Here is a 16225-nt window from a genome sequence, read left to right as displayed (position 1 = left end):
TTTATACTGTTAAGCCATGTTTTGTAGGTTATATTTGTACACATTTTTATTCCATCAGTTTTAATAAGCAGAAGCAAATATCCGGAAATTTAAACTCTCTGGTTTTGCGGTCATGGTAAATCACTGATTAAGGAATTGAATTTAGTGTGATAGGAAACGTGGTGCTTTACATGGTCCATTTATAACTTGGCATGTCCAAGTTGGAAGTTGCTTCCCTCCCTAATGTATAGTTCACCAAAGTGACCACGTTCCAGTATCCTTTCAGAAATGTAAAATGTAAACAGACCCTTTGTGCAAATCTGTTTACAAATTAAATAATGCACTTGAAACTAAATAATGCAAACTTATACTGGCATGGAATTCCCTCTAGTGGTGCAGATGCACAATGTGCAGTAATTGTTTTTTCTAAGGAAGTATTTTTGCAAGCATTAGCACAGACCCAAAGAAAAACCTCCCTTAAATCAGTACAGCCAAACTAAGTAGTTGGTTGGGGCAGAGGTCTGAAAGTACAAGGAATGGTATTACAATACAGAAATGAAAAAACTACTACATTCTAAACCAATTTATGATTTCTGTAGAACTTAGCCTCGGTCAACCGCTAATCACTGTCCTTCCATAAACTAATTGAAAATTTATCAGCATTAGGTCAGATCAATTAACGTTTAATCCTCTTGGTCTTTTTCTGCTGTAGCAGAAGGGCAGTAGCTTAAATTGACTGTTGATTAGATAATATTTTATTCTTGTGTTACAGATGCTTGAGAATCTGGATCAGTCGTGTAGGCTCTGAGTGAGGGATCTGTTGTATTAGCATAAAATGTCATAGAGAAAGATCATATAAAATGGTTAAGAATGCAACATGATTGCATTAGATATTCTGCTTTTTATTTGATTACGATCGGATTTATGATTTTATTCTGTGTAAACTGGTTAAATCATTATGAAAAACAAAAGAAATTTGAAGGAGTCAGAGGTTTGTTTATTACCACAGTATACAGCTCTGAGATTCTTCTTTGCCAGATAGCCAGAAAACCAAGAAAATTGCATGATCATCAACTCCCCCTCCCCTGCACAAAATGCCACAAGAACATCAGATCCAAATTCCCCTCCTCTGCACAAAAAAATGAGAAAGAATGGCCGAGAAAAACAGAATATTAGAAGAACTGTAAGACTAAAAAAAAATGTCCATAGTCCAAAAACCATAACCATATCCATATCCATAACTGCAAAAAAGCTTGGTAACGTTCTCTGGGCAGAGCAGCAGGCCACATAGTCTCCCCTCTCCAGCAGCAGAGCGATCCCAGCCGCGATCAAAAAGCAGGCAGCTAGCACTCACTGTCCGTATTAGCCTCGATGTTTCAATCTCCCTCATCACTTTAATGGGGAAAATGGAGTTAAATATCGGCTTGCACCCTTGAAGCCTCCTGGCCATGAGGCCTGCACTCGTTGCCTCACAGAATCCACTTGGAGACAGTAAAGCATTGGATCACACAAACGATCTCCAAATTGCAAATCACAGGCTCCAACAATTGCAGAAACACATTCAAGATGAAAAACAGACGTGAAAGACATAAAAGACGTGAAATAAGTGGTTTTGTGATCTATCCAGAAGATGCCAACCATGGGAGCATTGTATGCTGGAGCCATCTTGACCAAGGTTGGATTTATGACAGTATCACCAGATAGGCTATTCAGAAGTTTGCTGCTTTTTATTCTAGTGTCAGTAACCAGACACCAGAGTAACACCTTGCATTTAGGTAATTGTTTATTTGGTAGTCCGTTTTCTCAGTCCCAGGATGATTGCAGAAGTTTCTTAGAGCAGTGTCCAAGGCTCAGCTGTCTTCAGCTGCTTCAACCATATGCTTCATTCTATCTGTGAGGCTAAAAGTGGGGATGTTTACTGTGGCTATACATGTGCAAGTTTTCAGATAAAGCTGTATGTTCCAAGATCTTTTGGGCATGATCTGAAGAATAATGTTTTATACGCACTAGCCAAATGCCAAGCTAAAGAGTGTAACAATGGCACCTTGCCACTTAAATGGATTACAACTGTTGTATCCCTATCTTGGAGCTTCATGTTAACTACAAACCTCAGTCAGTCAGTCAGTGGGTGCCGTCCCGAATCTGGGGTTGGCGGCTATGCACCTCCATCTTCTTCGATCTTGCACTCTTTTTCTGGCCTCAGCATAACTCAACCCAGTCCATTGCCTCACATTATCGTAACAAGTGGTTTGCTGCCTTCCTCTTTCCCTCTTTCCTTCTATCATCCCCTCCAATAACAGTTTCTGCAGTCCACCACCTCTTAACAAGTGCCTGGCATATTCCAGCTTCCTTTTGTGTACATTCTTCAGTAACTCCTTTTCTCTCCTCACTCTCTTCAACACTTCCATATTACTGACCTTCATCACCCATCTAATTTTCTGCAATCTCCTTAAACACCACATTTCAAATGCCTCCAGTCGTCGTTGCGCTTCCTTGCATAAGGTCCACGATTCGACTCCATACAACAGACTGCTCCAGACGTAGCATTTCCAAATTCTACAACGCAGCCCAAAGTCCAACCTCTTGCAAAACTACAAACCTAGCTGGGCCTAAATACTGTGGCTACAAGAGTGATCGAGACGAGTTTCCAGCAGCAAATAACTTGTCTTTCTGCCATCCAAGAGGAACAAGTCAATTGTGTGATGGAAAGCCCTTCACATACCAGAATGTGTATAGTCCAACAGCAGTAACACTTAATGTTCCCTAATTAAACCAAACCATCTGAGCTGGCATTCCATCTACCACCTTAAATGCTTGCGTCCTTCATCAGTGCATACCAAATACAAAACTGCCCAAGGAGCTACTAAAGTACCTCTTAAACCTGTGATCTCTACTAACAATGCTGTGGGCGTGAGATGTATTGGATAAGTTGGAAATATAAAGCTCTTCATCGTTCTGGTGTCCAAATTCCAGAACTTTTCATCCAACGACATGATGGGATTCCAATTTTACAAAGGATAAAGAAGTTTATGAAGGCTTTTCATCACCATCTTCAGGGAGTTTGAGATAGAACTTTACAAAAATTGAAAATAGGTTCTTGAATAATTAATTTACCATCATTTCCCCCTATTTCTGAAACTAACTTAAGATTTTTTTGTGTGAGTTCAGCAATTAATGATTCACTTTACAGTTCTGTGTGTGTTGCCATGATTTACTTTTAGAAGCTGCTATGAAAAACTCAAGCATCTGCATAGCATCAGTTTTGATTACTGTGATTTAAAAGATTCAGATGAATAAGATGACGAACTGTAAATTTTCTTAATTCTTTAAAAGTTTTGGAATTGGTTCTTCCTTGTAGCTCATTACACAGATAACGTAGTATCACAGAGAAAAATAAACATATCATGAGCTGTACAATTTTGTACAATTACGCAGATGCCACTTGTTGATTCTTTGAAAGAAAAATGAGCAAAAAATTAAGTAGTTTACAAGTGTAAGCATTGTAGCACGTCCTTAGAATGTAGGTTACCAAGAATATATAGCAGTTTTCGTGTTGAATACCCCTTATACTTCATACAATTAAGTACATTTTATGAATGCCTGTTTACATGCAGGTAGTTGCAAATGTTCAGTATAGGTACTTGCATCAAACAAATATAGAACAAATGTTCATTTTTCAGTTTGGGAGATTATTTTCCTCCTGAGAATAATTACAAGGATTAACTTTATTCGCCATATACATTTACATGCATCAGGAATTTTCTGTGGTGTGTTTGCATGACATGCAACAAAAACAACATTCAAATATTATAAAAATAAAGGATTGCATAAAAATCAACTTGGAGATTAAAATATGGATATGGAATAAAATGTTCATAAATACCATCATGTATTTACACTGTAAACAGCATTATAAAAACAGTTTAAGGTGTATGCAGTGCAGTGACTGAGGTAGTAGATAGAGGGGGTGGGGATGGCTTAAGCTGACTGGTGCTTTAGTGGCATCAGCACCAAACTTTGAGCTCAGTGGTCTTGGGTTCGAATGTAGTTGGCTATTTGCATGTTTTCCATCCACGCTGGGTTGAGCATTGTGCTAGCAACTTGGCCATGTAAAAAAAAGACAGACAATTGCTAAAGAAACAGCAAGGTTCTGCCTAATGTGCCACAAGGTGTGGAAAGGAAGAACAATGGGGATGGCTCACTAGAATGGCTGATCAGATTAATTGCTTGGGCAAAGAAACTTAAGATGGCATGAAGTTTTTGTTTTAATTAATACATTTTTCGTCCAGTATGCTATCCCTTCTGTGTGCAGTATAACTTTCCACTGTGTTATATTCTGCAGGTACGATATCTGTTAGAATGGGTGGATGAAGATTTAGAGGAGGAAGATGGACTTGTGTTGAAACCGGAATTCTGCCACCCTTTGTGTCGGTGTCCAAAGTGTGAACCTGCACAGAAGGTATTGTTGTAGCTTTACCTGTTGCTAGCAGTTTATTGGTGCAAGGTTGTAGTTCCTACAACAATAATCACAGCAACTGAGATATATTCCAAAACTGTAGGTAATATTTAACTGAGGGTTTTAAAAAGTGAGGGGTCCTATTGGGACTTGTTTACCAAACAGGGGATCACAGAATGAGTTGGACACAGTTCCATGTGGCCTTTACCTGCCAGTTTTAAAAAGCAACCAGGACCTGTCAGGACTTGTCTGCGAAGCGAAAATTGCGGAGTGAGTTGGAGACAGTTCATTGTAGACTTTACGTGCCAGTTTTTATATAATGAGCGGAGCCTTTTGGGATTTGCTGCAGAGTGGGAGGTTGCCTGGGTTAATCGCAACCTAGCAAGGGGCCATTAAAAAATAGAAGGGAGGTGTGAGTTGAGAGGCCATCGTGTGAATGAGCCAGTGTTTGAGTGGTCAGCTTTTGGCTCAACAGGCTAAAGGGTGAGAACAGGCATGGGCTAGAACTTAAGTTTGAGAAGTTAGAGGCATAACAGGTGTAGGCAGAATGGTAGCTCAGGCATTAGAGTGCTGCTTCTATGAGATGAAGTAGATTTCCTTCAGGGGAAATCTTGCCTGAGTAATCTGTTGGAATTCTTTGAGAAAGTAAGAGGCAGGATAGACAAAGAGATAGTGGATGTTGTTTACTCGGATTTCAGTAGGCCTTTGACAAGGTGCTGCACATGACGCTGCTTGACAAGATAAGAACCCAAGCTATCAGAGGAAAGATGCTAGAATATTGGTTGACTGGCAGGAGGCAAAGAGTCAGATTAAAGGGGGCCTGTTCTGTTTGGCTGCTGGTGACTATTGGTGTTCCATAGGGGTTGGTATTAGGACCGCTTCTTTTCATGTTATATGTTAACAATATGCATGAGGGAATTGATGTCTTTGTGGCAGGATTGCAGACGATACAAAGATAGGTGAAGGGGCAGGTAGTGTTGAGGAAGCAGGGAGCCTGTAGAAGGACTTGGACAGATTGGCTGAGTGGGCAAAGAAATGGCAGATGGAAAATAGTGTAGAGAAGTATATGGTCATGCACTTTAGGAGGAATATAGATGTAAAATATTTTCTAAATGGGGAGAAAACTCGGAAATCAGAGGCACAAAGGGATTTGGGAGTCCTCATGCAGGATTCCCTAAAAGTTAATTTGCAGGTTGGGTGATGGTAAGGAAGGCAAATGCAATGTTAGCGATCATTTCCAAACGACTAGACTATATGGGCAAGGATGTGAGGCTGAGGCTTTATAAGGCATCAGTCAGACCACACTTGGAATACTGTGAGCAGTTTTGGGCTCTTTATCTAAGAAAAGATATACTGGCATTGGAGAGGGTCCAGAGGAGGTTCACAAGAATGATTCTGGGAATGAGTTAACATATGAGGAGCATTTTATGACTCTGAGGCTGGATTTTAGAAGAATGATGGGGAATCTTATTGAAACCAATCGAAAATTGAAAAGTCTAGATAGAGTGGATGTGGGGAGGATGTTTCTGATAGTGGGTGTGTCTCAGACCAGGAGGCATAGCCTCTGAATAGAAGAATGTCTATTAGAAGAGAGACGAGAAGGGATTTGTTTAGCCAGAGTGTGGTGAATCTGGAATTCATTGCCATGGATGGCTGTGGAAGCCAAGTCATTTGAGTATATTTAAAATGGAGATTGATAGGGTCAAAGGTTATGGGCAGAAGGCAGGAGAATGGGGTTGAGAGGGTTAATAAATTAGTCATGATGGAACGGGGAGCAGACTTGATGGGCTGACTGGCCTAATTTTGCTCCTGTGTCTTATGGTCCAAGAACCTTTCTCTACTAAGGTCAATGAAGCTTTCTACACTTGAAATTAAAGAAAATGTGTATGTGGCTATTTTAACAACTGTAATATCAACCTTGGAATAAATAATCATAATTTATTATATCTTATTTAATGTGTTCTACCTCTTTTGGAACTAGTATTGTGATACAGCTTATGTTACAACTGAGGTCTGCTGTGCACCGTGTTAATCCTCAGACTAATCATTATTGTAATTTCTATAGAAACTTTCCAGTATTACTACAAATGGATTGAGTGTGAATTCTGCCAACCAGGATGGGTTTACTCCATTACATGTGGCAGCTCTGCACGGGCACTTTGAGTTGGTTTCACTACTGCTGCGCCACGGTGCCAATGTAAACACGAAAAATTCCAATAATTCAACCCCACTCCACCTGGCTTGTCAGCACAGTGACCTACAGGTAAGGAAAGAAAATTAGTCTTATATTGTATGTGCATTATACTGGACTTCAGTTTCCTGACAATGATTATTCTTTAAAAAATAGTACTCCTGGGCCTTGGAGTTGTACATACTTTGCTTTTGTATCTAAGAAAAAGTGTTTTACATTTGCTGGCTATATTCTCAGGGTTGCCAAGGTCAGAACTCCAAATAAGGGGTTCCCACTGTGATCCTACTCATTCTATAAGGTTTGAGATCAGGGAAATACAAGTAGAATCAATAGCTGGAACAAATACAATACATTGAGGTAATGATCATGGCCAGTTTATTTCACATCCAATACTGTACAAGAAAACGGTCTGAATTAGTTAATTAGTACTTAATAGGGGGATCCACTAGGGAAGAATGATTTTAGATTAAGGGAATTTTTCTTTGAGTTTGAGAGCATTGTAATTAAAAATAAAATTACGATCTTAAGTTGAACCAATTATATTGATACATAGGTTAGAAGGCTATCTCCATTTAGGGAATTATATTAAAATTACAGTGGTTGAGGAGCATTTTAAAAAATAATTCTGAATTTTGCGCTAGTGCAAATTTCCCCAAATAATTTTTTTTAAAAAAGGAAAACTGTCCAACCATGGCTCACCCATTGTTAACAGAAGAAAAATGGCTGGTATTAAGTTGAAAGAAGAGGCCTGGAATATTCCAAAAATAGTATTTGTGGAACTCCCACAAAATGCTAGTGGAATGCAGCAGGCCAGGCAGCATCTATAGGAAGAGGTACAGTGGATAGTATTTGTGGGTTGGTAGAGGTTTATTAACATAGAATAAACATAGTAATAAATTAGTTAAATCCAGAATAGGGAAATAATAGTAAGGCTACGTCCACACTACGCTGGATAATTTTGAAAACGCCGGTTTCGAGTAAAAACGACAGGCGTCCGCACTAAGCATTTTTCAAAATATCTCTGTCCACATTAGACGGATATTTGGGCGAATCTCCTCCTACTGGGCATGCGCAAGACACACAGAAAACAAGCCAAGAGGAAACGGTATACTTAGTGCGCGTTTGTCCAGTTACAGAGTAGAAAAACTTAAAGGGAATTGCTCTTGGCTCTCGTGCAGGAGGACTTAAAACTAAAACAAAAACAAATACTGGAGTGTATGGAGGCAACTGACAGGGAGTTCATGGACAGTATGACCCGGCTGATGATGAACATTGAAAAACTGACTAACTCTGTTGCATTAATAAAGCACCTTGTTACATGTATAAAACATGTCTGCATCAGTGTTATCTTGAATTTCCATACAATGTTACATTAGGCTGTTACACACCTATTGTCTAGGAAGTACTTGCATAAATAGGTAAACCACCTTCATACAAGCAAGAACAGAAAACAGGGCAAAGTGAGTATACTTATTTATTCAGTAAGCTATGGGTCAAAGTATTTGGTAAGTACATTTCTAACTTCTGGCTTCAGTCTCGTTGCCTTCTGTTCTGAAATTGTTAGCTTCTACAAAGCGCAGAATCAAATATCGCTGTGATGATTGTACGCTCTAGTATCAATTATTTGGCGACAATAAAGTAGTAATAATAATAAGAAGAAAACAATGAAATGCCGCGCTGTCGCCATCTGTTCCGGCACATCATGACAGCGGTTTTAAAAAGCTCCAGTTACCCTGTACACACTGCAATGGATATTAGGCATTTTCAGATTTATTCACTCTGGAGACCGTTTCTGAAAATCTCTGTTTTCGGGGGATGAAAACGCCGTTTCAGTGTGGACGGAAGGTCAAAACGAAGAGAAAAAGCTTCATTTTCAAAATTATCTGGCGTCGTGTGGACATAGCCTAAGTTACAAATTGTAACAGTCTTTCGTAAGAATACATAGAGCAATGCATTTTGAAAGGAGCATTGTCATGATATGAGGATTAGCCACAATTGTGATGACATGCAGAACAGGTTTGAAGGGGGTCATAAAATGATGCTACTCAGATTGCAGCTGGAGTATCATGTATAGTTAAAATTTCAGTGCCTGAAAAAGATAATATTTGTTCCAGAAGAGACTCACCAGTCTGTTTTCTGGGATGACGGGCCTGTTATTAGAAGCGTAATGAAGTAAGTTTGGCCTCTTCTCCAGCATTTGGTGAATTGTGAGTCAATCTCATTGAAACCTGCAAAGTTCCTTGAGGGGTCTAAAGTAGATATGGAGAGCACTTTCGCCCTGGCCAAGGATTCCAGAATTAGAGCTTACAATCTCAAAAGGAGGGACTGGATAATTAGGACCGAATGAGGATAAATTTCTTTGTTTGGAGGTTGATAATCAACTATCTGTCTATATTACCTCATAGCATTTTATATATTGGCATTCAAGTGTGCATATTGATGCTCCTTAAGACTGTCTCTACCATGTAGTGGGGAAAAATTCACCTCATTAACTGTCAAATGCAATTACTATGTGTAAAATTACTATTAATATTTCATCTCGTTGTATCAACACATCAATAATTACTATAATATAATTATTGTATGTACTTACCATATAGTGTAAAATAATTCATTAACATTTGAATACAATTATGTAGCAGGTGTGTGTAGTTAATTAATAGTTGCCTTGTGTTTATTTTCATTTTTCCTGGAGAAATTCTTCGTTAGGTTATTATTCCAGTGGAGTTTAACCCAAAAAAAAGTGCATATCTTTTGAACCTACTGCACATCAAATGGATCAAATGGATCATCAGAAGTGATCCCGCGTTGCAGCAGGATCCACGAATTACGTTTGGATCTTGTTATCCTGCTCTAAGATTGTAGACACCTTCCTCCTTCATAGATATTGACAATGACTATACTAATGTGATTCATAACCTCAGTGTGTCACGCAGCATCTGTGAGAGGAAAGGAATTGTTGATGTTTTGGGCCAATCCCGCATCATTCCGTCCACTGCAATGAGAAGGCATCACTACCAACATCTTCTGCTCCCCGTCCCGTCCCTTTCTGCCTTCCACAGGGACTACTCCCTCCGTGAGAGAATGGTAAACATAGCACAATATGGCACAGCACAGTATAGGCTCTTCAGCCCATGATGTGCCAGCATTTTAACCTACTCTAAGATCAACTTAATCCTCCTCTCCCCTGAATCCTCCATTTTTCTTACAGCCATGTGCCTATATTGAGAGTCTCTTCAATGTCCCTATTGTATCTCCCTCCACCAGCACCCCTGGCAATGTGTTTCATCCACCCACCACTTTTTATGTGTAAAAAAAAACAGGTAGAGTATTAAATATTGCTCCTCCAATTTGTGTTGGTCTTCATCCTGGCAGTAGAGAAGGCCAAAGATAGGCAGATCTGTGTGGCAGTGGGGAGGGGAGTTGAAATGGTCAGCAACTGGGAGCTCATGATGGCTATTACAGACTGAGCATAGGTGCTCTATGAAACAGTCGCGGAGTCTCTGTTTGATGTTCCCAATGTTGAGCACCGAAAGCAGTAGACAAGGTTGGGAGAGATGCAGATGACCTTTGTCTCATTTGGAAGAACCCTTTAGGTCCTGGGATGGTGGTGAGGGAAGGGGTGTAAGGACAAATGTACATTTACTGTGGTGGCAGGAGAAAATGCAATGGGTAAGGGGAGTGGGAGTGGAGGATTGAGTGGACTGGGGAGTCACGGAGGGAGTCGTCCCTTCAGAAGGGGGAAAGGGATGGGGAGCAGAAGGTGTTGCAGGTGATGGCTTCTCATTGTACTTGACAGAATGATTAAGGATGATGTGCAGAGATGGAGAAACAGGGAGAAAAAGTATGGCATCCTTACAAGAGACAGGGTTGTCTCTTTTTTTTTAGTACCAGAGAGATGAAGTTTAAGTAGCTGTGGGACTTGGTAGATTTATGGCAAGTATCAGTGGAGAGTTTGTTTCCTAAGATGCAGACTGAAAGATCAAGAAGAGAGAGAAAAGTGTCCTAAATCTTCCGTGTGAATTTAAGATCAGGGTGAAAGTCAGCGGCATAGGTGATGAGATTGAGTTCTGCAGGTGTGCAGGAAGCAGCACCAATTCAGTTGTCGGTGTAACGGAGAAGGAGTCGGAGTGGTATCAGAGCTGGTGTGAAATGGGCTTTCCATATCACCAGTATATACCTGGGCCCTACGTGAATGTCTGTCGCCTTACCTTTGATTTATAGAAAATGAGAATTGACAAAAGAGAAGTTGTTATTTCAGGTAAGAACAAGTTCAGCCAGGTAGATGTGAGTATTGGTTGAGGGGAACTGGGTAGATCTTTGTTGTAGAAAGTAGTGGAGGGATTTTATGCCTTTCTGATGGGGGTGGGCCTGTAAAAAGACTGAACATCCATACTGAAGATGCCACAATGGGGGCCAGAGAATTTGAAGTTGTCCAAATGGCAGATAACGTACGACTTGTCCGGACATAGATGGGAAGGGAGTGGAGAAGGCAATGCAGGATGGTGTGGAGGTCTGACCTAAGAAGTGTTCAGTGAAGCAAGAGCAAGCAGAAACATTGGGTCTACTAGGACAGTCCTGTTTGTGGATCCTGGGTAAGGAATAGAAGTGGGAAGTGCAGGGTTGTAACACTAGCAGGTTAGAGCCTGTGGAGGGGAGATCTCCTGATGTAATGAGATCTATGACAGTTTGGGAGATGATTGCCTGGTGTTTGTCAGTGGAGTCATTGTGAGTAGATGGTGAGTACTAGCACATATCAGGCTGAGTGATCTGTTCCTTTCTTTCAAATCTTACCATCTCCAAATGCTTAATTTCGGAAAAAATTTATAAGATTTTACTTTAATTTTCCCTTATTCAATGGACAGAAAGTCCTGACTTTTGAAAGCAGTAAAACTATAAACTTCTGTAGCCACTAACATTTGGAATTAGTTTGCTGTAGTTTTTAACTGTATTCCAATTTGCTTGTACCGAGATGGGCAGATTAGCATGTAATACTCACATTGTGACCTGTTATTGTCTTGTGAGGACGTCATTCTTTCACACTAAATAGCGCATGTATGAAGTTTAGAATCCCCTTTGTCCTTTGTCCTCTAACTGAAACCCCATTAAGTCTTGCCTTTTAGGACCTATTTCATTTGACAATTCTTCTTTTCTTATGGGGCTACCATTTAAATATTTTAATCTAAGAGCTTTTTATTTTGTTTTAAACAGATAGTAAAATACTTGCTGAATTATAATGCAAAATTGAATAAGAAAGATTTGTATGGTAATACACCATTGCTGCATGCTTGCCTTGGAGGCTATCTGGAAATAGCTGAGTTGCTGCTGGAGGTAGGAACATCACTTTGTTGATTTTGTTTTTATAGTTAAGATGTTGCTTCTAATTCTGGTGAAGTCTGATTTTTGTCTTTTTTTTTCTCTAGCACTTTAAACTCCAGGGCTAAAGCATACTAATTTATTTGTACAGTTTGATATTTTTGCTAGCATTCATCACTAGGTAAGAAGGTTGTATCTCAAATCCTGCTCCAGAGACTTGAGCACAATCTAGTGTGTCAGTACAGTGCAAATACAGAGGGAGCTCTGTCCAGCAAAAGTTCTCAGCACTTGTTTATCCCTCAGATGGATTTAATATATGGCTCTATATGCAAAGAGCACCCCCGATGGTTTTTGTATTGCTAATTTCAGATTAACAGATCTATGGTTCCATTTCCTCTCTTGCCTTTCTTGAATTGTGGGACTGGATATGCTGTCTTTCAATATGTGGGAATCTGAAGAGGTTCTTAGAATGGTGGCGATTGTTGTTTTAGTATCTTGCCTTTTAATGTTATTTTCCTGTCTATCATATGTGGCTCATGCTTCATGCCTTTATTCCAATTTAAGAACCTTATTTCAAATTCAATGTAACCACTTACAATTTTTGCATACAACTCCACCATATTATGGTTATTTCTCTCTAAGGGTCCCTTGACAATTGAATAATCAATTAATTTGTTTTAATTATGTTATATTAGGTCTAAACACACCTATCACTTTGTAATTGTAACAGAAAATACAGAAAATATTCAGCAGGTCAACACTATATATGTAGATTAAGGTTTCTCAGAATATTGTTTTATACTAATTACCATTACTGTTTGAGGGCATGTACATAGAAACATAGAAAATAGGTGCAGGAGTAGGCCATTCGGCCCATCGAACCTGCACCACCATTCAGTATGATCATGGCTGATCATCCAACTCAGAACCCTGTACCTGCCTTCTTTCCATACCCCCGATCCCTTTAGCCACAAGGGCCATATCTAACTCCCTCTTAAATATAGCCAATGAACTGGCCTCAAATGTTTCCTGTGGCAGAGAATTCCACAGAATTCCTGTGTGAAGAAGTTTTTCCTCATCTCGGTCCTAAAAGGCTTCCCCTTTATCCTCAAACTGTGACCCCTCGTTCTGGACTTCCCCAACATTGGGAACAATCTTCCTGCATCTAGCTTGTCCAATCCCTTTAGGATTTTATACATTTCAGTAAGATCCCCCCTCAATCTTCTAAATTCCAACGAGTATCAGCCTAGCCGATCTAGTCTTTCATCATATGAAAGTCCTGCCATCCCAGGAATCAATCTGGTGAACCTTCTTTGTACTCCCTCTATGGCAAGAACGTCTTTCCTCAGGTTAGGGGAACAAAACTGCACACAATACTCCAGGTGTGGTCTCACCAAGGCCTTGTACAACTGCAGTAGAACCTCCCTGCTCCTGTACTCAAATGCACTTGCTATGAATGCCAGCATACCATTCGCCTTTTTCACCGCCTGCTGTACCTGCATGCCCACTTTCAATGACTGGTGTATAATGACATCCAGGTCTCGTTTTGCGCCTCCCCTTTTCCTGATCGGCCACCATTCAGATAATAATCTGTTTTCCTGTTTTTGCCACCAAAGTGGATAACCTCACATTTATCCACATTAAATTGCATCTGCCATGAATTTGCCCACTCACCTAACCTATCCAAGTCACCCTGCATCCTCTTAGCATCCTCCTCACAGCTAACACTGCCGCCCAGCTTTGTGTCATCCGTAAACTTGGAGATGCTGCATTTAATTCCTCATCTAAGTCATTAATATATATTGTAAACAACTGGGGTCCCAGCACCAAGCCTTGCGGTACCCCACGAGTCACTGCCTGCCATTCTGAAAAGGTCCCGTTTATTCCCACTCTTTGCTTCCTGTCTGCCAACCAATTCTCTATCCACATCCATACCATACCCCTAATACTGTGTGCTTTAAGTTTTCACACTAATCTCCTGTGTGGGACCTTGTCAAAAGCCTTTTGAAAATCCAAATATACCACATCCACTGGTTCTCCCCTATCCACTCTACTAGTTACATCCTCAAAAAATTCTATGAGATTCGTCACACATGATTTTCCTTTCACAAATCCATGCTGACTTTGTCCGATGATTTCACCGCTTTCCAAATGTGCTGTTATCACATCTTTGATAACTGACTCTAGCATTTTCCCCACCACCGATGTTAGGCTAACCGGTCTATAATTCCCCGGTTTCTCTCTCACTCCTTTTTTAAAAAGTGGGGTTACATTAGCCACCCTCCAATCCTCAGGAATTAGTCCAGAATCTAAAGAGTTTTGAAAAATTATCATTAATGCATCTACTATTTCTTGGGCTACTTCCTTAAGCACTCTGGGATGCAAACCATCTGGCCCTGGGGATTTATCTGCCTTTAATCCCTTCAATTTACCTAACACCACTTCCCTACTAACATGTATTTCCCTCAGTTCCTCTGTCTAGACCCTCTGTCCCCTACTATTTCCGGAAGATTATTTATGTCCTCCTTAGTGAAGACAGAACCAAAGTAGTTATTCAATTGGTCTGCCATGTCCTTGTTCCCCATGATCAATTCACCTGTTTCTGACTGTAAGGGACCTACATTTGTCTTAAGCAATCTTTTTCTGTTCACATATCTATAAAAGCTTATACAGTCAGCTTTTATGTTCCCTGCCAGTTTTCTCTAATAATCTCTTTTCCCTTTCCTAATTAAGCCCTTTGTCCTCCTCTGCTGGACTCTGAATTTCTCCCAGTCCTCAGGTGAGCCGTTTTTTCTGGCTAATTTGTATGTTTCTTCTTTGGAATTGACACTATCCCTAATTTCCCTTGTCAGCCACGGGTGCACTACCTTCCCTGGTTTATTCTTTTGCCAAACTGGGATGAACAATTGTTGTAGTTCATCCATGCGATCTTTAAATGCTTGCCATTGCATATCCACCATCAACCCTTTAAGTATCATTTGCCAGTCTATCTTAGCTAATTCATGTCTCAGACCTTCAAAGTTACCCCTCTTTAAGTTCAGGACCTTTGTTTCTGAATTAACTATGTCACTTTCCATCTTAATGAAGAATTCCACCATATTATGGTCACTCTTACCCAAGGGGCCTCTCACGATAAGATTGCTAATTAACCCTTCCTCATTGCTCAATACCCAGTCTTGAATGGCCTGCTCTCTAGTTGGTTCCTCGACATGTTGGTTCAAAAAAAAAACCATCCTGTATACATTCCAAGAAATCCTCTTCCTCAGCACCCTTACCAATTTGGTTCACCCAATCTATTTGTAGATTGAAGTCACCCATTATAACTGCTGTTCCTTTATTGAACGCATTTCTAATTTCCTGTTTAATGCCATCCCCAACCTCACTACTACTGTTAGGTGGCCTGTACACAACTCCCACTAGCGTTTTCTGCCCCTTAGTGTTATGCAGCTCTACCCATATCGATTCCACATCCTCCCGGCTAATGTCCTTCCTTTCTATTGCGTTAATCTCCTCTCTAACCAGCAATGCTACCCCACCTCCTTTTCTTTCATGTCTATCCCTCCTGAATATTGAATATCCCTGAATGTTGAGCTCCCATCCTTAGTCACCCTGGAGCCATGTCTCTGTGATCCCAACTACATCATATTCATTAATAACAATCTGCACTTTTAATTTATCCACCTTATTACGAATGCTCTTTGCATTGACACACAAAGCCTTCAGGCACGCTTTTACAACACTCTTGGCCCTTATACAATTATGTTGAGAAGTGGCCCTTTTTGATTTTTGCCCTGGATTTTCCGGCCTGCCACGTTTACTTTTCACATTACTACTTTTTGCTTCTACCCTCAATTTAGACCCCTCTGTCTCTCTGCACTTGTTCCCATCCCCCTGTTGTGAACTAACCTCCTCTCTCCTAGTCTCTTTAATTTGATTCCCACTCCCTAACCATTCTAGTTTAAAGTCATCTCAGTAGACCTCGCAAATCTCCCCTTTTTGTACAGGTGACACCTGCGCCAAAAGGGGTCCCAATGATCCAAAAACTTGAATCCCTGCCCCCTGCTCCAATCCCTCAGCCACGCATTTATCCTCCACCTCATTGCATTCCTACTCTCACTGTCGCGTAGCACAGGCAGTAATCCTGAGATTACTACCTTTGCGGTCCTTTATCTCAACTCCCTTCCTAACTCCCTATATTCTCCTTTCAGAGCCCCTTCCCTTTTCCTACCTATGTCATTGGTACCTATACGTACCACGGCCTCTGGCTCCTTACCCTCCCACTT

At 40.4% G+C, this 16225-nt stretch overlaps 2 protein-coding genes across 4 annotated transcripts in view; one reads left to right on the top strand and one right to left on the bottom strand.

The window, feature by feature from the left end:
- The window catches only part of ankrd27 (ankyrin repeat domain 27 (VPS9 domain)), a 109417-nt gene that overhangs the window by 74493 nt on the left and 18699 nt on the right, over window positions 1-16225 (top strand). For all 3 annotated transcript variants that reach the window (XM_063066976.1, XM_063066974.1, XM_063066977.1), the window contains 3 exons: window positions 4322-4438; window positions 6501-6698; window positions 11838-11957. In XM_063066976.1, the coding sequence (XP_062923046.1) occupies window positions 4322-4438; window positions 6501-6698; window positions 11838-11957 (435 nt within the window). The remainder of the gene's footprint in view (window positions 1-4321; window positions 4439-6500; window positions 6699-11837; window positions 11958-16225) is intronic.
- Window positions 6589-16225, bottom strand: part of pdcd5 (programmed cell death 5) — a 54975-nt gene continuing 45338 nt past the window's right edge. The window contains exon 7 of the mRNA XM_063066981.1: window positions 6589-6692. The gene's annotated coding sequence lies outside the window, so the exon portion shown is untranslated. The remainder of the gene's footprint in view (window positions 6693-16225) is intronic.

The sequence above is a fragment of the Mobula hypostoma genome, chromosome 14 (genome assembly GCF_963921235.1).
Source record: "Mobula hypostoma chromosome 14, sMobHyp1.1, whole genome shotgun sequence".
Classification (NCBI taxonomy): Eukaryota; Metazoa; Chordata; class Chondrichthyes; order Myliobatiformes; family Myliobatidae; genus Mobula; species Mobula hypostoma.
Note: the sequence above shows the minus strand (reverse complement) of the source record. Positions and strands in the feature narration are given on the sequence as shown.